The 25,381-nt window shown below is 45.5% G+C and overlaps 1 protein-coding gene across 1 annotated transcript; it reads right to left on the bottom strand.

The window, feature by feature from the left end:
• Positions 1 to 1,644: 1,644 nt before the first annotated feature.
• SLC39A9 (solute carrier family 39 member 9) lies at positions 1,645 to 25,100 on the bottom strand. The gene is made up of 7 exons (XM_009900620.2): positions 24,548 to 25,100; positions 16,670 to 16,778; positions 10,459 to 10,650; positions 6,960 to 7,028; positions 5,700 to 5,785; positions 4,053 to 4,187; positions 1,645 to 2,485 (listed from the first exon to the last, which is right to left on the bottom strand). The coding sequence occupies exons 1-7, from the start codon at positions 24,641 to 24,643 to the stop codon at positions 2,255 to 2,257; spliced, it is 918 nt and encodes a 305-aa protein (XP_009898922.1). The 5' UTR covers positions 24,644 to 25,100; the 3' UTR covers positions 1,645 to 2,254.
• Positions 25,101 to 25,381: the final 281 nt, after the last annotated feature.

Below are 25,381 nucleotides of genomic sequence, written 5' to 3' on the forward strand. Positions count from 1 at the left end.
GTTTTAAACAATGTAAGCATCTGGTGTTGCACTAAGCCTTCTCCTGCTGCAGGTGTTCCAAACTCTCCAGCTTTTGGAGACAGCTGTGGGAAGATTAAGCCAGGTAAAACAGTGAGATTATCAAAGAAGAAGGTAGGTAGGGGGAAATCAGGAAGAACACTGGGAGCTCTGGTGTAAACAACCCTGTTTAATCACTCACACGTCAGTAACTTGCATCACTTCACTAGCTGCTGATGTATGTTGTGAAAAACCAAAAAGGTTTAAGAATGGGTAGGAGAGGATCTCACCCACATCACCAATCTCAATCAAAACAGAATTAACCTTTGAAGGCCTACAGCAAAAAAACCCTCGTTTCAGCCTGATGCACTAATTTCATCTGCAAATAGCATCACTGGAAAATATGGTTTCTGTTAAGCTTGCATTCGTGTTCTACAGGAAAACACCAATAAACAAGCACTCCTGGGGATCACTACAAAGCTCACTCCAGGGATGCACTTGCATTGTTTCAAAGCCAACAGACAAAGCAAGCACTAGTCCAAGAGTCAGGCCCTATGCGTTACTGAACCAGCAAAGAAACAGGATAATGCCAAAAATGTCAGGAAGCTAAGCAGCACAATGGCCTGTGCAGCATAAGTGATAAATGGCATGAAAAGCAGACACCCCCATTCAAGTGGAAGCAAGAAGCACTTCAGTTGAATAGACATTTCAAGCCTCGAAAATCCATTGTGGGGGGAGGAGGGGGAAAATCAAAAGAAAAATACATTTGGCAACATTACCTTCAAAAAGTGCTGATAGAGTATAGCTGGGAAAGGGTATATGGCATTAAAAAGCTTTCCCTTGCAGAAAGGGTTTTATGTTGAGCCTGTGCCTGTCAAGCACTCCTGACTTTTCAATGAGTTACAGTTGTTGAATTAGATTCTGCTTAAGCAAAACGGTGCCTGACAAGAGAAGGATGTTCCAGGGAACAGGAGGGATCTTGTACCAGTCTTCTGCAGGGAGAGGCATCAGCAGCTGGCAACAAGTCCTCCAAGCAGATTCACCAAAACTAACATTCCTCAGCAAGAGGCAAAGGCACAATGCCCAAAGAATGGACACAATTCCTGTGAGACCCAATGAGAACCCACCAGCTTAGAGCTGGTTTGGTTTTGTTGTTGTTCAGCACTGCTTTAGCAACACTTCATCTGCAGTGTAGACATTTAACTAAGCATCTTGTTTGATTAGCCTTTTATTGAATGAAAAGAAAGGAAAAAGAAAAGAAACCAAAACAAACCCTAAAATCAAAAAACCAACTGCCATCACTGATTTCAGAAGTTCAGATGTTTGAGCTAGTAAAGTTCACTGGTTCCTCAACAGCTCTGTCAGATTTCTACTCCTCAGAGCCCAGCAGAGCTTGATTTCCAAGGACACTATGAGCATCTCTCTCAACAGTAGCAGCAGTGCAACCCCAGAAGCCACTATCTAACAGCTGACAACATTTTTGGTGCCTCTGCTTTACTGACCTGGTAGAAGACCATCTCCCAGGAAATACTGTCTTTAAAAAACCCCCAAAACCTATGTACAACTGCATAAACCATCCAAACACTACCCTCCTTGCTCCTATCCTTTGTAGTAAATAACAGAATATGCTGCAAAATTCATTTGTACTTTACCAGCTGACTTCCTACTCTAATCCTACACTTTGCCTACATCATTTCTCTCCCAACCATGACACTTCTGTAACAATAACAGTGCTGTCCAAAGTTCCAAGTGCAGCACATTTTTGCAGTACAATTAGAGAGAAACATCCCAAGGACCAGTAGTGTCGTCAGGACAACATAGAACCGATGGGGGAGAGCCCCTTCTTCATTAGTAAGACTTCAAAAGACTTCAGCCTCTCTCACTGGCAGCCAACCTTTGTTCAGCTGCGAATGCTGAACTGCAGGATACTTTGGTGATTGCAATTTCATGATGAGTCACTGATGTTCTTCCCTGCTCACCTTTCTTAAACTCCAAAATTCCATCTTCCCTGAGAAATAGGGCCAGAAGTAACAATTAAAATAGCAAATGTCTTCAGAAAAGAAAGTTACATAGAATTTATGTCCAGCTGTCAAAGCACTAAAAACTGCCCCAGTCTTCCTCATTTCGCAATCAAGGCTTCCTCTGAACTCCATGAAGTGGATGGTATGGATGATGTGTAAGAAAGAATGATAAAGGGAGCAGCTGACATTTTACTGCTCTTCTTGGGTTGAGGAGGAGAAGGGTGAAATCTGAGCCTTCAGTGATGGTGTCCAATGGACAAAACTAGAGGGATAAGGCATCCTACTACCAGGGCTGCCACCTCCAGACGACTGAGTCCTTTCCCTCCGGTTGATTCGGGTCTGTGGCTATGAGCAATTCCTCCTACTTCTGGAAGGACATGAACTGTGGCAACATAAAGAAAAGTCCCAGCCGAAAAGAGCATAGCAACTCCAGTGGCATTGACTTCTGATAGGGCTTCTTTGCTGCTCTGAAATGATAAAAAAAGAAGGAGCAAAAAATTACAGGAAGAATTTCTTCAATCAATAACAGAAATATTCTCTAAGTGTCTGGACACAGCAGGGTTTCTAGCACCTCTCCTTCCTTCACAATGGCAATGGTTGAATGTGTAGTTTTGTCTTGCACCTTGTGTGCAGCAACTGGCCTTCTAAAGTTGATGTCAGGGTCAGAAAGGCACCTCTGAATCCTAGTTAAGACAGTTCAGACTTCTAGGATCCCTTACAGAAGAAAATGCAGAGTCTGGACAGCAGCAGCATCTTTGACCATCTGCCTGCTTCCCTGCTAGTCAGAGCAAGATTTACCAGACACAAGTCCCAAGTGATCACTCAATATTGCACTTCTATGATTTGTGTGTACAAGTAAACACCCCTAACTATTCCAGAATTTCAACCTAAGCCTCATAAAGAAATGCATCTTCTGGATCAGAAGTGAGCACCTCTTCACTTTCTAGTATTAAAGCTCATGCTACACACCAAACACAATGAAATGCAAACCCATTCATGTAACTTTCAAAATGTTTCTTGACCAATTTCCAACTGAAGTGTGAGGTTAGATCCCTGATGTACTCAAAGGTACTCCTCCAAGAATACACCTTCTGCTCTGGAATTACATACCCACCATGACAATGCTTGTACTTCAGCAAGTCTGTTTTCTCTGAAGCACAAAATGCAAAACCACCTCTTAGTGAGCCTAGCATCAGGAGAATGCCCAAACAGCCAATTGTCATTTCTATTTACAAACCAAACTCTTTTTGCTGTCTCCTGCCCTGTAATATCAATATAACTCTTTTCCAGCAAGCAAAGGGATTAGCCCAGATGATTTACTTAACCCTCCTTCTCGTGCCTGGAGTTTCATGAGGTTACATGTTAGATTCTTTACACCACCAGCAGTCTCTCACCAGCATGGAGCAGAGCAGTTAGAAATACTGCAGTGTCATAAGGAAAGCCTCTGAGAAGCAGAAACATTTAATTTGGACAGAAATGATAAACTCATGTGCAGGGGCCCATTTCACGGGCCATTTGCTGTATAGAGGCAAGACAGGACTATGCTTTAAAGAGTATGGAAGGCAAAAAGGCTGTTGTAGCTGAGGATTCAGCTCCTGGCAGTGTGAAGATGACTTTGAACACACAGGATCAATCCTGGGATGGTGGGGGAAAAAAAACAATTATTATTTTCCACCTGCATGTTAAAACAAGAATGCAGTAACAATTGCTCGGTTATGCAGCCAGATACAACCTGGAAGTAAGTCATTCTCAGCAGGGAACAGCAAAAAGGAGAAAAGACAGAGATCAGTCTTCAAAGAAAGCTAAACAAAACTCTGTAGATGAGTTGTATCACTGGTTCTAAGGGACAGTATGGATTAGCTTTTGTTTCACACATTTGTATTCCTACCCTTTTACCAACTGCTTTATTCATCTCCATTCTGCTAAGATTTTCAAGGAGTTTGGCATCATGCTCTGTGAAACTTGTATAATATTCCTCTTCCCAAACTCCACCACTGAGTCACATTTTGGGCAGAAGAAAATGAAGTGACCTACCTTGCTTAGCCCTAAGTATGTCACCATGGACATAACAGGTGCTGCTAATGCAAAGACCAGCAAGTGTTTTCTAATTCGATTCCGTTCCAGCCCAGCGTGCATCAGGAAAGAAACCAGGCCAAAGGCAGCTGGTGCCTGCAAAAGACAAGGTTCACTGGTAACACAATGCCTTCTAAAAGCCCCAGGAATCAGAGATGAAGTTGAAATACAAGGACCTACAGTAAAATGCACTGAGCTGGAAGAAATCCAGGGAGAGCACTAATACAGTGCAGTTAACCCTGATCAATAGAATTCTGCAGATCCCCCAACCTCAATAGCAGGCCCTAATGGAAACTCATGTTCTGGCTATTAAGAGTACATGTGAGAACAGAATAGAACAGAATAGAACAGAATAGGTTGGAAGAGACCTTTGAGATCATTGAGTCCAACCTATCAGCCAACACTACCTAATCAACTAAACCATGGCACCAAGCACCCCATCCAGTCTCTTCCTAAACACCTTCAGTGATGGTGACTCCACCACCTCCATGGGCAGCCCATTCCAATGAGCAATCACTCTTTCCGTGAAGAACTTCTTCCTAACATCCAGACTAAACCTCCCCTGGTGCAGCTTGAGACTGTGTCCTCTTGTTCTGGTGCTGGTTGCCTGGGAGAAGAGACCAGCCCCCACCTGGCTACAACCTCCCTTCAGGTAGTCCTTATAAATATTGAAATGCACATTCTGCCCAGAGTCTCTCTCTCCATTAACTTCTGTCATTTTGGCATCCTGATACTACTATGCAACCTTAGGAGAGCTTCTTCACCTACGGCAGAAAAGTTCTACAGCTAGCACAGAGAGGCTTCTTTGGGGTTTTCGTTTGTGGTTTCCTTTTTTGGTGGTGGGTTGGGTTTTTTTGTTATTTGTGGGTTTTTGTGGCTTGTGTGTGTTTGCAGTGTTTGGTTTCTTCAAAACAAACAAAAAAAGCAACAGTATTTCACAGTATCACCAAGGTTGGAAGAGACCTCAAAGATCATCAAGTCCAACCTGTCACCACAGACCTCATGACTACTAAACCATGGCACCAAGTCCAATCCCCTCTTGAACACCTCCAGGGATGGAGACTCCACCACCTCCCTGGGCAGCATATTTCAATGGTGAACAACTCTCTCAGTGAAGAACTTTCTCCTCACCTGCAGCCTAAACTTCCCCTGGTGCAGCTTGAGACTGTGTCCTCTTGTTCTGGTGCTGGTTGCTTGAGAGAAGAGACCAACTCCCTCCTGGCTACAACCTCCCTTCAGGTAGTTGTAGAGAGCAATAAGGTCTCCCCTGAGGCTCCTCTTCTCCAGGCTAAGCAACCCCAGCTCCCTCAGCCTCTCCTCACAGGGCTGTGCTCAAGGCCTCTCCCCAGCCTCGTTGCCCTTCTCTGGACACGTTCAAGTGTCTCGATGTCCTTCTGAAACTGAGGGGCCAGAACTGGACACAGGACTCAAGGTGTGGCCTAACCAGTGCACACACTAGCTTCAGAAAAAGTCAAGTGCTCATTTCAGTGGCACTACACAGTTCCCTATTGCCTCACTAAGGAAATCTGCAATCTCCAGTGACCTCTGTCTGCTTTAAGAGTCCTTTACAGAACAAGGCAGAGTATTTCTTTTTGCATGACGACTTACCTTGTGCAACATAATCGCAACAAACACTATCAGCTGGACACTGGTCTGAGAAGTGGAAGCTGCTGCGCCCAACGCAACTCCATCAGCTGAAAGAGGAATGCACGTTCACTCATTATCCCTCATCAGCTGCCCCACTCCCTCAGCATCTGACCATACAAAGGACATGTTGCTTGGAGAAGACCCACTACTCAAAATGTCACTAACAATCCCAACCCAACCCACGACTCACTTCCCTTTGTTAAGCCACATCAATTTCAAGGCAGCAGACAACCCTCCACGGGAGCCGTCTCCTGTTTCCCAAGACCATAAAAACCAGAGAATCTGTTCACCATTGGCACAGTCTAACAAATTAGAGCCAGATAACAATTGCCCTTATTTGGGGCTTCTGCAGAAGTGTCTTCTTGCCTAGATTTTACATTCTAAGCATTAAAAGAGTTTCAACTCTTATCCTTTAATTTCCCAATCACAGAATCACCAAGGTTGGAAGAGACCTCAAAGATCATCCAAGTCCAACCTGCCAATACAAATACTATTGTAAATACTGTTTTTACCACTTCAGATGAAACAGGAAAGAGCTACTGTATTAATCCTTAGTATATATACATACTTCCAGTGAGTAGATTAACATCCTGACTTACCCATGCAATAGCCTTCAGCAGGGGGGATTATAAACCCAGATTTACACTGCACATACATAGTGAAAGTTACAACATCTGCAGCACGTGCACCAGTTTGTCAGCCTTTACAAGTCAGTCCAAATGCATTTCACTCACATCTTTGCCCTCCACCCTTTAATGTCCCTTTCTTTCCCCACAAGAAGCTTTTTTAAACTTAGTATTTTAACAAACACAGGCCAACTGACAAGGAACCCCAAAGGTCTTTCGTGCTACTTATTAGCTGTATTAGCATTTATTGAACTCTTAACAGCAAAAGCAGGACAAAGGACTGGAGAGGCAGGGAGTGAGCACTGCACAACTTTTCTGATGGGAAAAACAAGACTCAAAAACACTGGACCCAAATAAAACTGCATGGAAAATTCTAAGCACTAGAGAATGTCTTCCCAGGAAGTTTTGGGGAAGATTCTTAGTTTCCCTTGCCCTCTTTTTATCTTCCCTCCTTTTTTTTTTTAACCCTATACATAACCCCCAAAACACAACACACATTCAAAGCCAAAACCCAAGTGTTTCCACCACACTGAAAGATGAGCCCCACACAGCAAAGGAAGTCCTTGGCAAGTGCTAACACGAGGTCCCACGTTACCTGCAGCGTGGACTACTAGTCCCAGTGTTGTGGTGATTTTGGAGTTGCCTGATCTTGCAGCTTCTGGGTCTGAAAGAGTCACAAGGCAAATCAGGATAAAGAGAACACATACATAAGCTATGCTGGAAGAAAACAACCGTATTACTGCAAGTCTCTACCAGCTGCTCGGGCAGTTCAGTCAAGAAACTAGCAGCTTTTGTTATTTCTGCATTAGATTTACTGTAAAAGAGTTTGATTCCTAACACCTTCAAATCACCTGAAGTTCTACCAGCAAACAACTGCCAGAACCACAAAGAATTCTTTGTGGTTTACAGGATGACTGGTTTAGGCAGGAGCAGTTGTTTTCCTTAATGTCCTGAAACCAAATGCTGAAGCTCTGTGCTACCTAGGAGGAGAAAAGCTAGTTTTGCATCCTCAGAACCTAGAGCTGCTCCAAGAGTCAGGATGACTTTTTCCCCACATAGCTCAATACTGGCATGTTCCTTCAGGTGACATTCTGGGGCAGTCCCTGTTGCACTGATTCTCTGGCAGCTCCTTGTAAACAATAAATTCTACTTGTCATGGCAGCAGCTGCAAAGATCTCCCACACACCACAGAGGAGAAATGCAAGCAATAGAAGAGAATAGAAATAACCAGGTCGGAAAAGACCTTTGAGATCATTGAGTCCAACCTATCACCCAACGCTATCTAATCAACTAAACCATGGCACCAAGTGCCCCATCCAGTGATGGAGACTCCAGCACCTCCCTGGGCAGCCCAGTCCAATGGCCAATCACTCTCTCTGTGAAGAACTTCTTCCTAACATCCAGCCTAAACCTCCCCTGATGCAGCTTGAGACTGTGTCCCCTTGTTCTGGTGCTGGTTGCCTGGAAGAAGAGACCAGCCCCCACCTGGCTACAACCTCCCTTCAGGTAGTTGTAGAGAGCAAGAAGGTCTCCTCTGAGCCTCCTCTTCTCCAAGCTAAGCAACCCCAGCTCCCTCAGCCTCTCCTCATAGGGCTGTGCTCCAAACCCCTCACCAGCTTTGTTGCCCTTCTCTGGACACCCTCCAGCAACTCAACATCCTTCCTAAACTGAGGGGCCCAGAACTGGACACAGGACTCAAGGTGTGACCTAACCAGTGCTGAGTACAGGGGCAGAATGACCTCTCTGCTCCTGATACAGGCCAGGATGCCACTGACCTTCTTTGCCACCTGGGCATACTGCTGCCTCATGTTCAGCCTACTATCAACCAGCACCCCCAGGTCCCTCTCTGCCTGGCTGCTCTCCAGCCACTCTGACCCCAGCCTGGAGCACTGCATGGGGTTGTTGTGGCCAATGTGTAGAACCCAGCACTTAGTTGTGTTAAACCTCGTGCCCGTGGACTCTGCCCATCTGTCCAGCCTGGCAAGGTCCCTCTGCAGAGCTCTCCTACCCTCCAACAGATCAACTCCTGCCCCCAGCTTGGTGTCATCTGCAAATTTACTGATGATGGACTCAATCCCCTCATCCGGATCATCAGTAAAGATATTGAACAGGATGGGGCCCAGCACTGATCCCTGAGGGACACCACTAGTGACTGGCTGCCAGATAGATGTGGCACCAGTCACCACCACTCTTGGGGCTTGGCCCTCCAGCCAGTTGCTGTTGAGATCCAGTGCTTTGACTGCAATGGTTTTGACAACTGTCTGAGGACACGCTCAGGTAGGCTCATTATACAGGGCAACAGGGTAATAGCTGCCACTATGAGTTGTCTAATTAGGGGTGAAGCTGTTGCAAAGAATCACAGCAATGAATAGGGAAGGTAGGCCCTACACAAGGGTAGAAACACCTTACTATTAAACTGTTTAATTCCAAACAGTTGAAGAGCCATTATTTAACTATACTAGTGGTCAGGAAGCTGACTGAAAGTGCACTTAGTTACTTTAAATCTGCACTGCCACCAGAACAGAAAGTCAGGTCCTGTTGCCTTCCTCCTGCCTGTCTGCCAACTCTCCACTCTTTATGCCAAGGCACCCATGTAACTGCCCAGTGGGTCAGATCAGGGAAGTGACCTGGCTCAAAACAAATGTATTCTCTTTGTCCAGATTGGTCTTCTGAATTAAGGGGAGCCTATTTGAGCAATCAGTTGCATAAGGTACATTGGGTTAATAGCAATGATATACCAAATAGAAGATACTCACCAAGAATATCTGAATATATTTGTTTTGGACTGACCAGAACTAACTCAAGGAGAGAGTTTGATTTCATACCTCCATTCTGACCTACAGAATTTTTATGGTTAAACACAGCAAGGCCTAACCACTTGGGAAATAACAAAACTACAAGACATTGGTTCAAATGAAACAGTGTTTTACTTCAGTAGCTTTCAAAAGCATTACAAAACACCACTGCTGCATGTCCTATGACAGAGGTACAGGCCAGATAAAGCTTTATGTAATATTCTACCTTACTGCATGTACCTCTAACACAAATCACAGATTGCCTCCTGATATTGGCTCTGATCAGAGACACAGGCAAGGGTCGCAACCTGCACAAACCAATGATTCTCCTGGCAGTTCTCACCTCCAACCCCTCCTCATCTTCACTGCCACTGTTTCCTCTGAACAGCTCTGGAAATCAGGGAGCCATGGCTGTGGCTCTGTTTATGCTCCTCAAGTGCACACAGGCGACATAGCCCCTGCACTGGTGTCCCCTCTGTGCCATCACACTAACCCCATACAAGCATTTGTGCAGCTACACTGTGAACTGCCAAGGATCCAGCCAATACATATCTCCTCTCCTTTGTATGTGTGTATATTGTACCTTTCCCTTTGAGATCAATTCCTTGATTTTGAAGGGCCAAATTCCAACATCAGAGGAGATTATGTGGGAGAAGATGAGTAGCCAAGGCAGCAAAATACCTTTCCAGATGATAAAACACCTTTGGTGCATTTCAAGCTAGAGTCTGAGCATGAAGCTGCAGGCAGGAAACAAAGGCAACTGCAGGCATTTTTAGATTCTTCTGATGAAGCTGAGAAATCTTTGGACTAAGCAGAAAATATTTTGAAGTAAGTGAGGTTCTAAGCTAGTGTGGGAGTGTAGTTACAGCAAAATAACAGAGCTTACACCTAGTAATTTCTGCAATCTTTCCTGAATGTAACTTTGAGGTCATTGCAGATTTTACCTACATGTATGACAATTAAACAAGAACAACAAAGGCAAGACTAACCTGAAAGCCAAAGAAATCCCCTATGGGTGATACTGTAAAACAGGTAACTCACATGCCAATCACCCTCCACCCTCACACCATAGGTGCTCCTACAGTTATTTCACAGTAGGAAAGCAATCTCTCAAATGATGATCAAATCCAGGAGAGATTCCCAGCACCAACATGTCACACAGATCATGCTTTATGTTGGTAAAGCACCTACTGAAGCTGAACACAACTGGTCAAATTCGACCACATTAAAAAAAGGGGGGGGGGGGAGTGGCTAATTAAGGTTAATTGGCAGATCTCACTGAAGCGAATCTTTACTTACCATCTGTTGAATGCACATGAGAGCTGCCTATCTGATCCACCAACAGCATGAAGACAAAGCCAAGGACAAGGGATACACCGATGAAGGCATGCAACCTGGAATGGTCGTGGCCATACTCGTGTACAGCCGGCATTTCCGCTACCTTCTCAGACTCCATCACACGCTGCATCTCGCTTGCTGGGTGATGCTTCCCTGCAGGAGACAGGAAGACTAAACTTGACACAGTCCTTTTTCACTTCAATTCTGTACCTCAAAGCAGCAATCTTTAGTCAAACAAGTTAGCACTGATACAGCCCACTGATACGGCCTACAAGAGCAGCTCAGTCAGCACGCTGTCCCACAAAGGTCAGTACCACCTCAGAAGCCTGGAGTCCAAGCCCCAGGGTTGTTTCCTTTCCCTAACCATCTTTTAATCCCATGCCTCCCCTCAAGCTGTTTACTTTGTCTGCTCTGAAATTAGGTAAGCTCCAACTGACTCAAAAAAATCTCAGAATGGGGAAGAAGATAGCTGGAGAGGTTTTGAATTAAGTTTCCAAGTGATAAAATGCTTCATTTGGTGCAGAGTTCATGACTGAAAAATACTTTCAAATCATTTCACAGGTTAGCAGCAGTGACACGTGTCTAACTACAGTGACCTTGCTGCACTTTGGCCACAACAACCCCATGCAGAGCTACAGGCTGGGGTTGGAGTGGCTGGAGAGCTGCCAAACAGAAAGGGACCTGGGGGTGCTGATTGACAGCCACCTAAACATGAGCCAGCAGTGTGCCCAAGTTGCCAAGAAGGCCAATGGCATCCTGGCCTGCATCAAGAATAGTGTGGCCAGCAGGAGCAGGGAAGTCATTCTGTCCCTCTACTCAGTACTGCTTAGGCCACATCTTGAGTCCTGTGTCCAGTTCTGGGCCCCTCAATTTAAGAAGGACATTGAGACTCTTGAATGTGCCTAGAGAAGGGCAACAATGCTGGGGAGAGGCCTTGAGCACAAGCCCTAGGAGGAGGGGCAGAAGGAGCTGGGATTGTTTAGCCTGGAGAAGAGAAGGCTCAGGGAAAATCTTATTGCTGTCTACAACTACCTGAAGGGAGGTTGTAGCCAGGAGGGGGTTGGTCTCTTCTCCCAGGCAACCAGCACCAGGACAAGAGGACACAGTCTCAGGCTGCACCAGGGGAAGTTTAGGCTGGAGGTGAGGAGAAAGTTCTTCACTGAGAGAGTTGTTAGCCATTGGAATGTGCTGCCCAGGGAGGTGGTGGAGTCACCATCCCTGGAGGTGTTCAAGAGGGGATTGGACATGGCACTTGGTGCCATGGTTTAGTAGTCATGAGGTGTTGGGTGCCAGGTTGGACTTGATGATCTCTGAGGTCTTTTCCAACCTTGCCGATTCTATGATTCTGAGAAGTTTCAGATGTTAACATCTAAAGTGTGACTCCATCAAGTCATCTTCTTGCTGGAGTGTTCATACATCTTTTTGGATTAGATATAGTGGTATATCCATCCCACCATACCAAATGTTGGCACAATGCCATTACCACAGACAAAGCACATCAAAATCTGCTTGGTAGCCCTTGAAAGGTTTCACAAACATTGATTGATCAATCCAGTCACTTTAGACCATGCAAGACTGCTGCCACCTATATTAAAAAGTTAATCCTACTTTGGATCATTTCAAGCCATAAAAAATAGTGGGTAACTTAGGGCAGTCTTTCTGAAAGTGATTATACAGTTTCACCAGCTACAACAAAAGACTCAAGTTGCCATAGGGGTTTTATTTACCTGTAATTATAGAATCATAGAATGGTAGGGGTTGAAAGGGACCTCTGGAGAGCATCCAAACCAAGCCCCCTGCTAATGCAGGTACACCTAGATCAGGTTGCACAGGAATGTGTCCAGGCAGGTTTTGAAAGCCTCCAGAGCAGGAGATCCCACAGTCACAAGCCAGCTCTCCAGCACCCTCCAAATAAAGAAGTTTCTCCTTGGTTTCTCTACATGCCTACGTAACTTAGGACCAATTAGCAATCAAAAACCTCAGCCTACAAGATACAAAATTAGAAGTCATTTATTCTGTGGCTTGTGGGAAAATACAGAAGTAAATGGCTTTTGTATCAATGGCAAATATGTTACTGTGGCAACAACCAGTCGCAGAGTTCAATTACACTCCGAACTGAGAACACAAAGGCCTCTCTCTTGCTGCTTGTTTGTTTTTCCCCCCAGTTACATGAATATACCTCAGTGTTCCCTTAGGCACCTTTCTAAGTTTAATGATTTACATAGATGAATTTTGGAAAGAAAAAAAAACACAAAATCAAGCAAAACCAAAAGCCAACTATGCACCAAAAAGCTTCTATGTTACCATAACCTTACACTGCACCTTGAATAGCCTACTTTTCTGAGGAAAATAATGCAATTATTTTTGCCTCTTTGCAATTAGAACAAAATAGATGAAGAGAGAGGTTGGCTTTGGACACCATGCTGTGAGTTTAGGAATGGAGTCTGAAATCATTCACATCAATTCTCTTTTCCCCCCACTAAGTAAACACTTCTGATATTACTACTGCAGTAATGGGAATTGCCTTTTTTCCTCCAGACACTAAACTTTCAGTGATAGAGCATAGAATACATAGAATACATAGAATAAACCAGGTTGGAAGAGACCTTCAAGATCATCGCGTCCAACCCATCAACCAATCCAACACCGCCCAAGCAACTAACCCACAGCACCAGGCACCCTGTCAAGTCTTCTCCTAAAAACCTCCAGTGATGGCGACTCCACCACCTCCCCAGGCAGCCCATTCCAATGTGCAATCACTCTTTCTGTATAGAACTTTTTTCTAACATCCAGCCTGAATCTCCCCTGGCGCAGCCTGAGACTGTGTCCTCTTGTTCTGGTACTGCTTGCCTGGGAGAAGAGACCAACATCCGTCTGTCTACAACCTCCCTTCAGGTAGTTGTAGAGAGTAATAAGGTCACCCCTGAGTCTCATAAAACTCTGAACAGCAGACTGTAGACTTCCTATGTGAACAAGCCCCACTGAGTTAAAAAAAGCAAACATGCACAGCAATTGTATTTACTGCTAGCCATATCATTACAAGAAACATTTAGTCCACTCAGAATGAAAATTGAATGGAGAGCAACCCACAACTACAGCTCATTAGAGTGCACAAATTACAGTACCGTATAAAAGCATAATCAGAGGTTCTTTCACTTCCTGATAAAGGATGATTTTATACATTATCTTCTGTTAACTTTATATCTAAGCAGAGTGACATAAACACAGCAGAAACTAAACCAGGGAAAATTAAACCATATCACCAAAACACTATTTATAACAGTGTAGAAACAGGGGGGTAAAATGGCAGCATAAGAAAAGCATCTCAATTACTACTCTATCTCAGATTAGCAACAACAGTACATCAGACACTTGCTAAGTTCTCTAGAACCTCCCTGTCTCCCCTGCAACCTCCAAGTATTTGCTGTTGACCTGCAGACAAATCTCTGATTCTGAGCATACTGGAAAAACTCCCATACGTGCCATGGTAATGAAACTACAGCTCCAGACAGAGGTAATGGGTCCTGATGGGTTATGCCCATCCTGAAAGCTGGGCGGGAGGGCTTGTGAGAGCCTTGCTCTCCCCAGACCGGGTTTTCCCCTGGGAAACTGAGTTAGTCTGTTCCACTCCCCCTCCCTGTCCAGCAAGCCTATAAAAAGGAAGACACTGCAGCCATTTGCTCTCTTTTACTTCTGCCTCGTGGGGATGAAAGGACTAAGAGAGTTGCTGCTGGCTTACTGGTTCTCTGCCACGTGGCTGGGGCTGGTCCTCCTCCCTGCTACATCCACGCTTCTTCCAAGGACTGTTGGGTTTGTATGTATTTTCCCCACCCATCCTTGTTCCTTACTCTTGTAAACCCTTTGTGTTATTGTTATATATATAAAGAAAATTTTACCTCTCTACTTCCCAACTGACTCCAAATTATTTCTCTGTAGATTTGCCTCCTTCCTTTTTCCTTAGCCCGCCTTTCTTTCCTTTTTTTCCCTTCCCTTATCTCTCCCTGTTCTTTCCCCTTCCCTTTTGGTTTTTTTTCTCCTCTCAATCAGGAAAGAGAAGGGGGAAGCAGGGGAGGGATTCTCAGCCTTGCCCCCACCTTAAATCCCAGTTAAGGCTCAAACTACCATAACTACTTAAAATAATGTCTTAACCTCCAACTGAGGTTTGCCAAGGCTTTGGGGTATATGATGTGCTCCAGTCATGTCCCTACAGGACACATGATTGCTGTTAGCTTTGAACTATTCATTAGAGGCTGTGAAGTTTTGAGGATCAGCAACAGCAGACTGGAAGCGGATGCTTGCACTTGGAACCACAGTATCACCAAGGTTGGAAGAGACCTCAAAGATCATCAAGTCCAACCTGTCACCACAGACCTCATGACTAAACCATGGCACCAAGTCCCATGTCCAATCCCCTCTTGAACACCTCCAGGGATGGTGACTCCACCACCTCCCTGGGCAGCACATTCCAATGACGAACAACTCTCTCAGTGAAGACCTTTCTCCTCACCTCCAGCCTAAACTTCCCCTGGTGCAGCCTGAGACTGTGTCCTCTTGTTCTGGTGCTGGTTGCCTGGGAGAAGAGACCAAGCCCTTCCTCGCTACAACCTCCCTTCAGGTAGTTGTATAGGGCAATGAGGTCTCCCCTGAGCCTCCTCTTCTCCAGGCTAAACAATCCCAGCTCCCTCAGCCTCTCCTCATAGGGCTTGTGCTCAAGGCCTCTCCCCAGCCTCATTGCCCTTCTCTGGACATGTTCAGGTGTCTCAATGTCCTTCCTAAATTGAGGGGCCCAGAACTGGACACAGGACTCAAGGTGTGGCCTAAGCAGTACTGAGTAGAAGGACAGAATGACTTCCCTGCTCCTGCTGGCCACACTATTCTTGATGCAGGTCAGGATGCCATTGGCCTTCTTGGCAACTTGGGCACACTGCTGGCTCATGTTTAGGTGGCTGTCAATCGGCACCCCCAGGTCCCTCTGTTTGGCAGCTCTCCAGCCACTCTGACCCCAGCCTGTAGCTCTGCATGGGGTTGCTGTGGCCAAAGTGCAGCACCTGGACTTGTTAAATGCCATCCCATTGGGCTCCGCCCATCTGTCCAGTCGGTCAAGGTCCCTCTGCAGAGCCCTACTACCCTCTAACTGACCAACATCTGCTCCCAACTTGGTGTCATCTGCAAATTTGCTGATGACTGTCTCAATCCCCTCATCCTGATCATCAATGAAGATATTAAAGAGGATGAGGCCCAGCACTGATGCCTGGGGGACGCCGCTGGTGACTGGCTGCCAGCTGGATGCAGCACCATTCACCGCCACAAGCCAGTAGGTATACGTAATGGACACCACTACCCACGACATGCTTCCTACTCTGTCAATTAGGCCTATATAACCACAATTTTCAGGTAACTTAATTCCAAGATGCTCTTCAGCTTCAAAGGAACAAGTTCTTATGAGGAAAAGCAAGTATAAATCTATAAAACACCTCCTGCAATTGCTTTAATGAGGAGCAAATTTAACGACAAAAAGCAACTGCAAATAGTTCACAATTCCATTCTCTGCCAAAAGCATTGTACACCTCCTTTGAAGTTCCAGTGGAAGTTAAACTAACTCTTCCCAGAATAAGGAACACTAGGCATAACATGTCATAAACGGCTGAGGTCCCATGCACCAGTACAGTACCTGGCCCCACAAATGACTGGATCACCCAGGAAGAGTCATTGATGCACAGCCTGATCACACTCCTCTGTCAAATCATACAAACAAGCAGTATCATACAAGAGGACACAGTCTCAGGCTGCGCCAGGGGAGATACAGGCTGGATGTTAGAAAAAAGTTCTATACAGAAAGAGTGATTGCACATTGGAATGGGCTGCCTGGGGAGGTGGTGGAGTCACCATCACTGGAGGTTTTTAGGAGAAGACTTGACGGGGTACTTGGTGCTGTGGGTTAGTTGCTTGGGCGGAGTTGGATTGGTTGATGGGTTGGACGCGATGATCTTGAAGGTCTCTTCCAACCTGGTTTATTCTATGTATTCTATGTATATGTTTTGTGATTCTGTGATGGTTCTGTGTCACATGGCTGTGAAACCCTTCCACCAACCTCATATTAAAAGCCCTAGAAACAAGCCCCCATACATGACCCATGTTATCTAGAGCAAGGCCATCTGGGTTTGGTTCTTACCTTCCAAAACGTCTTCATAAAGTGCATGTACTCCTTCTGGCACAATGACAGCTAAAGCAGTTCCACACAGCAGCCCAGCACCCAGAACAGTCACCAACTTTAATTTCTCCTGCAACCAAGTACAAAACAAGCATCATCTTTAAGAATGAAAATGCTTTCTTTACTCTCTTTCTGTAACAGAGGATGGGGCAGGGGGAGGGAGGAAACAGAGAATGATCCACAAAACCTCTTCCTGATTTTTATTCAAGAGCCCCATTTGCACAGTTCTGTATTTCTAATGATTAACTTCCTGGAAGGTGAACATATCCAGCATCTGATGCAATCAGCTGAGTTAGGAAATGAAAAGCAATCCATTTGACTGTTAACACCACACAAGAAATGACACGTGGCATGCTTGAAAATGGCACAAATTGCTATGGTGAGCACTAATGATTATTGGGGGCTAATTCATCCTCTAGAACCTCACACTATAAGGCCTGCAGAGGCAAGTAAATACTGGAAGTGCCTGGATTTTGAAGCATGCTTGCAACTCTATTTTTAGCCACATTCAGAGTTTGTATTCAAATAGATCTTTCCTACTAGAAATCATACTTAAACTTGCAAGTTCCCTAAAATCTCTGCTAGGTATAGTGCAAGACAAATTGCCTGTTCTCCAAAACTGCTAATCTAAGCAATAAAATACAGGAAAGAAAACTAAATTACCAAAGCAAACCCAGGAAGACATGAGAAACAACCACGTACATGCATCTGCAGGTACAAACTCAGTGGCCGAGTGTGAGTGTAAGCAGGTAAGTTTGTAACACAGAAAAGGGCTAAGGAAAGTTTAAAGACTACAGAAAGAGAAGAAGATGAGATCAGAAAAAAGTAGCATGAGCTCTACTTTCATTTACAGAGCTAGAGAGATGGAGGAAATAGCTATGCTGTTATAGCTACAGATAGACAAAAATAGTATTTAAGCCTAAACCAAATGTCCACCACTCTCATGCAGAAGCTTGTCCTTAGGGCTGCCATACTTCCATGGCCTTGGATTTATTAGGGCATCACTGAAGAACAGACTTGCTTAAAAACCATAAGACTGCACTAAAAAGTCATTTAAGAGAAAGATACTTTTGTACCTGAAAGATCTGATGATGTGTTCCATGTATTTAAGTGTGTGTGTATATATATGTAAGGTAAAGTTTTAGAACTACAGTATTACAGCACATGCAGCTCTCAGGTAGCTGTAAAATATGGCTGAATGGCCTGGATACCCCAACCAGATCCAAGCCCAAAATAATTATAAAAGGCTTACTCAAATGAGTTAAAAAAACCCAACACATTTCACATCAGCCTTTGTTTCTCTCTTAATTTTATTAGGAGACACGTAAGTGCAGAGCAGTGCTTGTTGTTTTTACAAACATTTCTAAGCCTTCCAGAAGTATTTTAAAGGGAGTTATAGACTGTAAAGGCATTTAGGGCAATATACAATAGTTCACTTCCCATGATTACTGGCCATGATGATGCCCTTGCCATCCTGAAAAAAAAAGAGATTTTAAAATGCATTTGGTACACAAGTACCACGAGTACCTTTGCCCAGGGAGGTGGTGGAGTCACCATCACTGGAGGTGTTTAGGAAGAGACTGGATGGGGTGCTTGGTGCCATGGTTTAGTTGATTAGATAGCATTGGGTGATAGGTTGGACTCAGTGATCTCAAAGAATAGAATAAACCAGGTTGGAAAAGACCTTCAAGATCATTGTGTCCAACCCATCAACCAATCCAACCCATCTAAACAACTAAACCATGGCAACAAGTGCCTCAGCCAGTATCCTCCTGAACACCTCCAATGATGGTGACTCCACCACCTCCCTGGGCAGCCCATTCCAATGGCCAATCACTCTCTCTGTGAAGAACTTCTTCCTGACATCCAGCCTAAACCTCCCCTGGCCCAGCCTGAGACTGTGTCCTCTTGTTCTGGTGCTGGCTGCCTGGGAGAAGAGACCAACCCCCACCTGCCTACAACCTCCCTTCAGGTAGTTGTAGACAGCAATAACATCATCCCTGAGCCTCCTCTTCTCCAGGCTAAACAACCCCAGCTCCTTCAGCCTCTCCTCATAGGGCTTGTGCTCCAAACCCCTCACCAACTTCGTTGCCCTTCTCTGGACACATTCCAGCAAGTCAACCTCCTTCCTAAACTGAGGAGCCCAGAACTGGACACAGTACTCAAGGTGTGACCTAACCAGTGCAGTGTACAGGGGCACAATGACCTCTCTGCTCCTGCTGGCCACACTGTTCCTGATACAGGCCAGGATGCCATTGGCCCTCTTTGCTGCCTGGGCACACTGCAGGCTCATGTTCAGCCTACCATCGACCAGTACCCCCAGGTCCCTCTCTGCCTGGCTGCTCTCCAGCCACTCTGACCCCAGCCTGTAGCACTGCATGGGGTTGTTGTGGCCAATGTGCAGAACCCGGCACTTGGATGTGTTCAATCTCATGCCCTTGGGCTCTGCCCATCTGTCCAGCCTGTCGAGGTCCCTCTGCAGAGCCTCTCTACCCTCCAGCAGATCAACTCCTGCCCCCAGCTTGGTGTCATCCGCAAACTTACTGATGATGGACTCAATGCCCTCATCCAGATCATCAATAAAGATGCTAAAGAGCACAGGGCCCAGCACCAATCCTTGGGGCACACCTCTTCCAACCTGGTTAATGCTATTCTAGTCTAAATTTGCAATCAAGCCTTTGAAAACATAAATACATGAACTTAATGGTTTTTATGGTATAGTAAAGAATAATTGCTTAACTAATTCATATTTCAGGAAAAATTTCTACAAGGTTACAACACACACATGAAGAGTTTGCAAAGTGCTTGCTATTATCAGGAAGGGTTACCTTCCCAGTTAAATTCTAATTTGGGACAAAACACTTGGAGCTATCCCTGCTCCCAAACTAACTCAGTACTGTTTTACCAATAGAAGAACAGTTTACTACTACTTTTTGCCTGCTTGTAACTAAAATATTGACAGGCTAACACCAAGGCCATGTACTGAAAATCCAACTACATAAGCATCTAATAGACTCTAAAACACCACAGCATTCTCAGCCTGTTTCTTACCATTTCTCTGAAAGCCCTTATCTCTCAGGTAGCAGCCACAGGATTTCAGATCCTCGTAACAACTCTGTGGCACACATTTTGTGGCAGAACCATCATCTTCCACACACAATGAGATGTTTGAGAGCTACCAAACTACTAACTACCGAGGACCTGCAGACAGAGATTAGTGTTTGACTAAAGGGAAACCACTTGCTGGGTATCATAGTATCAGTCAGGGTTGGAAGGGACCACAAGGATCATCTAGTTCCAACCCCACACTAGATCAGGGCAGGGACATCCCACACTAGATCAGGCTGGCCAGAGCCTCATCCAGCCTGGTCTTAAACACCTCCAGGGATGAGGCCTCAACCACTTCCCTGGACAACCCATTCCAGGGTTTCACCACTCTCACGGTGAAGAACTTCTTCCTCTCGTCCAGTAACTGAATCTCCCCACCTCCAGCTTCATTCCATTCCCCCTAGTCCTATCACTACCTGATACCCTGAGAAGTCCCTCCCCAGCCTTCTTGTAGGCTCCCTTCAGATACTGGAAGGCCACAATTAGGTCACCTCAGAGCCTTCTCTTCTCCAGACTGAACAGCCCCAACTCCTTCAGTCTGTCCTCACAGGAGAGGTGCTCCAGCCCTCTGATCATCCTCGTGGCCCTTCTCTATCATTACCATGCCACCCATTCTCCTTCGTGCACCACAATGACACAAATTGCTTAACCTTCCCCAAATAGGCAGCACTTGCATAGACTAGGAGGCTGTCAAGAGATGCACAAACAGCTTCCTGAAAACAAGCCAAATGTGACCATAAGGAAACAATTACAGCACTACTGGGGAAAATCTAAGAGATGAAAACACCTATAAAGTTTCCACAAGCACACAGTATGTAATGGCAGACAGAGCAATTACAGCTGGTAAATTGTTACACGGGGGCAATCGACATGAAAAGATAATCTTCAATACCATGAATCAGTTTTGCAAAAATACAGGCTCTTACAAGGAAAAGCAAGGTTATTCTTATACTGCAGCCCTGCCTGTAGCTCTGCATGGGGTTGCTGTGACCAAAGTGCAGCAGCCAGCACTTGGACCTGTTGAATGCCATCCCATTGGACTCCGCCCATCTGTATACTCAGTTGAGGTCCCTCTGCAGAGCCCTTCTGCCCTCTAACTGACCAACATCTGCTCCCAACTTGGTGTCATCTGCAAACTTGCTGATGACTGACTCAATCCCCTCATCCAGATCATCAATGAACATGTTAAAGAGGATGGGGCCCAGCACTGATCCCTGGGGGACACCACTGGCAATTGGCCGCCAGATGGATGTGGCACCATTCACCACCACAAGCCAGTAGGTATATGTAATGGACACCACCACCCAAGACATGCTTCCTACTCTGTCAATTAGGCCTATATAACCACAATTTTCAGGTAACTTAATTCCAAGATGCTCTTCAGCTTCAAAGGAACAAGTTCTTATGAGGAAAAGCAAGTATAAATCTATAAAACACCTCCTGCAATTGCTGTTTGCTTTCATTGGAGCATCTGTAGATTTTAAAGAGCCATAAAAATAATACTATTTCAAGTGAAGTCTCCATCTCCTTTTCAGTATAAAGCAATACATACACACAGTGAATACAACAATAATTGCAGACCAAAGTCATCTTGTTTTATCCAAGAGATGAAACCTCTTCAGTTACAAAAACCACTTGTGTGCCTCTTGTTAAAAAATACGAGCAACACAGTGAAGAGTGCTAAAAAATGCATGGGAAAAATCTTAAAACTCCTCAAACTGGCAAACTGCTCAAAACTGGGTTTAAACCTGCACACAGCATTGAAACTCTCACTTGGACCTGTCAAAAACTCACACCTGGCTGCAGAAGGAAGCAGTCCCAGTCCAGCTACCCCCACTTGCCTATGTTACATCAGCAAGACATTCAAACTGCTAGAACTTGATATTTTATCTATTTATTTATTGCATTTAGACTACAACTTAAGACACAGTCTCAAGAACTGGTGCAGTGTTGCTTCTAACCCAGGATTAGCCCAACTCTAACTTAGGACTAAGCTGAAAGGTCCTTCCACATACAGAAATAAAGTGACGCCCTGCTCAGCCGCTACCTTTTTACCATCAATGTTTAGTCACGCTTGGCTTTGCTGGAGTTCTACACTCCCAAGAACACCCAAATCAAATTAAAATAACAGAAACTAACATGAAACAGAAAAAAAAAAAGGTCATCTGAAAGAATGGATTAACATTAATGAATAATTTTACTGTTGCCCAGCATTTGGGTATCTGGGTTATATTATGTAAAGCGTTTGCTTTGTCTTCTCCTTAACCAGCATAAGTGGTCAGTGGCAGAAGGCATTTGTCCTCACTAAGGAAACTGCTAAACCTTTTGCAAGCCACAGAATGCAAAGACCAAACAGTCCTTTCAGTCTGAAATTGTTGTTGCAGAGCCCTAAGCAATCACTTGAAATAAACCAATTCTAACCTCTTAATTAGACACTTCCAGGATTAGCTAGCTCTTGCACATAATTTGCAGAGAGATTCCATCCCTTTGTTAATCCATCATAGCCTGTGGATCCCTAAAATATGTTAATTTAAAGGAAGTGTAAAACTGAGCCAAAAATTTCTGAGCATTTGAGGTATCACAATAACCTGGACTGCACATTTATATGCACACCCAAAAGGCTAATTAGGACATGATTGCTGCTCATGCAGAAGTGATGGGTTTGGATCCACAACACATTTATATTCCTCCAGCTGTTGGAAGCCCAAAAGGTTTCTGAGCCCACTGAGTCAGCTCTATCAAGATCCATAAATCAAGAGTTCCCAAGCAAATCTTCATGCAACACCAGAGATAAAGTCAGAGAAACAGGTGACTATCAAGCACATAGATGAGGAAATGCAAAATTGAATAAGATGATAAGATGGTTGAGGCCCCGTCCCTGGAGGTGTTTAAGACCAGGCTGGATGAGGCTCTGGCCAGCCTGATGTAGTGTGGGGTGTCCCTGCCCATGGCAGGGGGGTTGGAACTAGATGATCCTCCTGATCCCTTCCAACCCTGACTGATACTAGAATACTATTAGCATGCTAGGCACTGTTCTCAGCAAATCTGCAAGAAAACTCTTTGTAGGCTTCAGGACAAAAGTAAGTTTTGAAGAGCAAGGCGGTAGAAACAACAGCACTGAAGACATACAAGGGAAGGTCCACCAAAGCATCAGATGAAGCACTGGCAAAACAGAACTATGCTGATGTTTACCCAAACACTTCAGAAGATATTATCATGCTTCAAACCCTGTAGTGGAATTACACCTTTACCAAAATGAACAGCCTCTCCTTCCATGCTGCTCCCAGTCTACTGCTCCCAAAGCTTCCCAGAAATGGTGAGACCAAAGGGCAAGTACAACCAACTCTGTGACTCGATGGAGCAAGTCACATCTCCCTTCCAGCGCTTTGCTTTCCAAAAGAAGCACTGCTCCCAGCAGGAACAGGAAACCTAGGAGAGATTCTACTACCTCAGAACAATTAAAATCGCACTACACCACGCCTTGACACAACAGTCAGAACTTAGGGAAAAACCCTCAGGCATCAGAGGGCATTAGGAGACTTCCAGAAACTGGAACACTCATGACCTCATCACCAATCATTTCTAAGAAGCCCTCAAACATGCACTTCTGAACTCCTTCACTAGCTGGAAACTCATTAAATCTACAGAAGTCTCCATCTCCTATAAGAATCACAGAACCACAGAATGGTTTGCATTGAAAGGGAACCTAAATATCATGTAGTTCCCAACCCCCTGGGACACTTTCTGCTAGACCACATTGCTTAAAGCCCCATCCAACCTGCCCTTGAACACTTCCAGGGAGGAGAATCACATGCCTGGACCACTTGTTCCAGTGTCTCATCACCCTCAAAGTCAGAACTTCTTTCCAATATCTAACCTAAATGTACTCTCAGCTTAAAACCACTGTCCCTTGTCCTATGCTTACATGCCCTTGTAAGAAGTTCCTCAGGTTTCCTGTAGGTCCTCTTTAAGTACTAGAAGGCCACTATAAGGTCTCCCTGGACCTTTCCTTCTCCAGACTGAACAACCCCAACTCTCTCAACTTGTCTTCACAGGAGAGGTGTTCCAGCTTCCCGATCACCTTTGTGGTCCACCTCTGGACTCACTCTGACAGGTCTATGTCTTTTTCATACTGGGGACCCCAGAGCTGAACACAGTCCACCAGAAGAGTGCAATACCTTATGTATCCAAGACATTTTTCTTTAAAAATGAGTTGAGTTACAGGGGACAGTAACATAACTTGAAGCTGCATTGTAATCAAAGAGCTAAGGTTTCATTTTCAGCAGCATAAGCTAAGAATAAAATTACGAACCAAAGTTTTCTGGGAACACTTGTGGAATTGTTTATAAAAGCCCTAATTTGAGTAGCCTATTGACACACAATACCAGTTAAAACTCTGACTTCAGCAGTTTCTGACACAAGCTTTTAAGAATATCCATAGCTAGTTCACAGCATGTCTTTTTACTGCGGGCAGAGACTTTACTTCATCTGTAGCTTAGACACTTGGTTAAAATCTGACATGTTTAAATGGCTTTTATACACACTGCAGAACAATTTCACAGCACAATTATGAGTGAAAAAATAACATCACATTCACAACTGCCTTTAAAATTGTTTAAACTGCAACATTCCCTCTAACAGCAAGGGGCCAGCCCGAGCTCCTCCTGGCAAAGCTCTCCACCTAGTTTTCTCCCTTAGCAACCAACCAGCAGTTTGGCGAAGCTGTCTTACCTCGGAAAAATTAACTGCCAAGGGGATAATTCCTGCCACATAGCAGGCGACCAGCATGGCCAAAGACAGCAGGAAGATGGAGCGGAAGTCATCCATTTTGCTGCTTTCTGTCCGGTCCCTTAAAGTGAAATTCGACAGCAACTTTTCCACCTCGCCCCGCACGCTTTAACCCGTGCATACACCGAGTTGCCAAGAAAGGCCTTCAGCCATGTCTCTTGCCTGGCGGCTCCAGCCGGCTCGGCCCCCAGTGGCAGCCCCTCTGGGCCTGGCGTGTCAGTCGCTATTGCGCCGGGGCCGCCCGACACCGTCGCAGGGGGCGGGCAGGGTGACACCTGCACGGCTAGGAGTCGGGAACCGCCCGGCCCCACTGCAGGCAGGCCCGGCCCTCACCTGAGACAGCGGAACCTTCCCTGCACCCCACCGACCCCAGAGAGGGAAGCAGTGAGCACCAAGGTAGCTCCTTACAGACGGGCGGCCAGAAGCGGGCCGCGTCCGCGGGGAGACAGCGGGACCGGTACGCGCCTCCCCTCAACCCACACCACCCCCGCCGCTGCCTCGGAAGCCAAGTGGCACCTCCAGCACACAGCGCTTCCCCTTCCGGGTCACGGCGCGCCCCACACTCGTTGGCATTACCCATACTGGCTTCCCGACGTCAAGATGGCGGAGGAAGTGGCGGTCGCTCTACAGCCCCCGTAGGCACTCGACGGAAAGGCGAGGTTTCCCTTATCAAAGATGGCCGCACGTCGCGCCGCGCGCCGCCCCCTCCAGCCTGGCGCGGCTAACTGCTCCCGGCATCCTCAGCGCGCCGCTGTGTGGCGGTCAGACACAGGCCTG

Source organism: Dryobates pubescens, chromosome 5 (genome assembly GCF_014839835.1).
Source record: "Dryobates pubescens isolate bDryPub1 chromosome 5, bDryPub1.pri, whole genome shotgun sequence".
Lineage (NCBI taxonomy): Eukaryota > Metazoa > Chordata > Aves > Piciformes > Picidae > Dryobates > Dryobates pubescens.

What these genes read in the sequence shown, in the direction of transcription:
- SLC39A9 (XM_009900620.2), bottom strand. Translation starts at nt 24,643, where the DNA reads ATGGATGACTTCCGCTCCATCTTCCTGCTGTCTTTGGCCATGCTGGTC. An exon ending in TTGCGATTATGTTGCACAAG is followed by an intron (nt 4,188 to 5,699) that starts GTAAGTCGTCAT and finishes TGTCTTTTGCAG; the next exon opens with GCACCAGCTGCCTTTGGCCT. An exon ending in CATACTTAGGGCTAAGCAAG is followed by an intron (nt 2,486 to 4,052) that starts GTAGGTCACTTC and finishes TTATCATTTCAG; the next exon opens with AGCAGCAAAGAAGCCCTATC.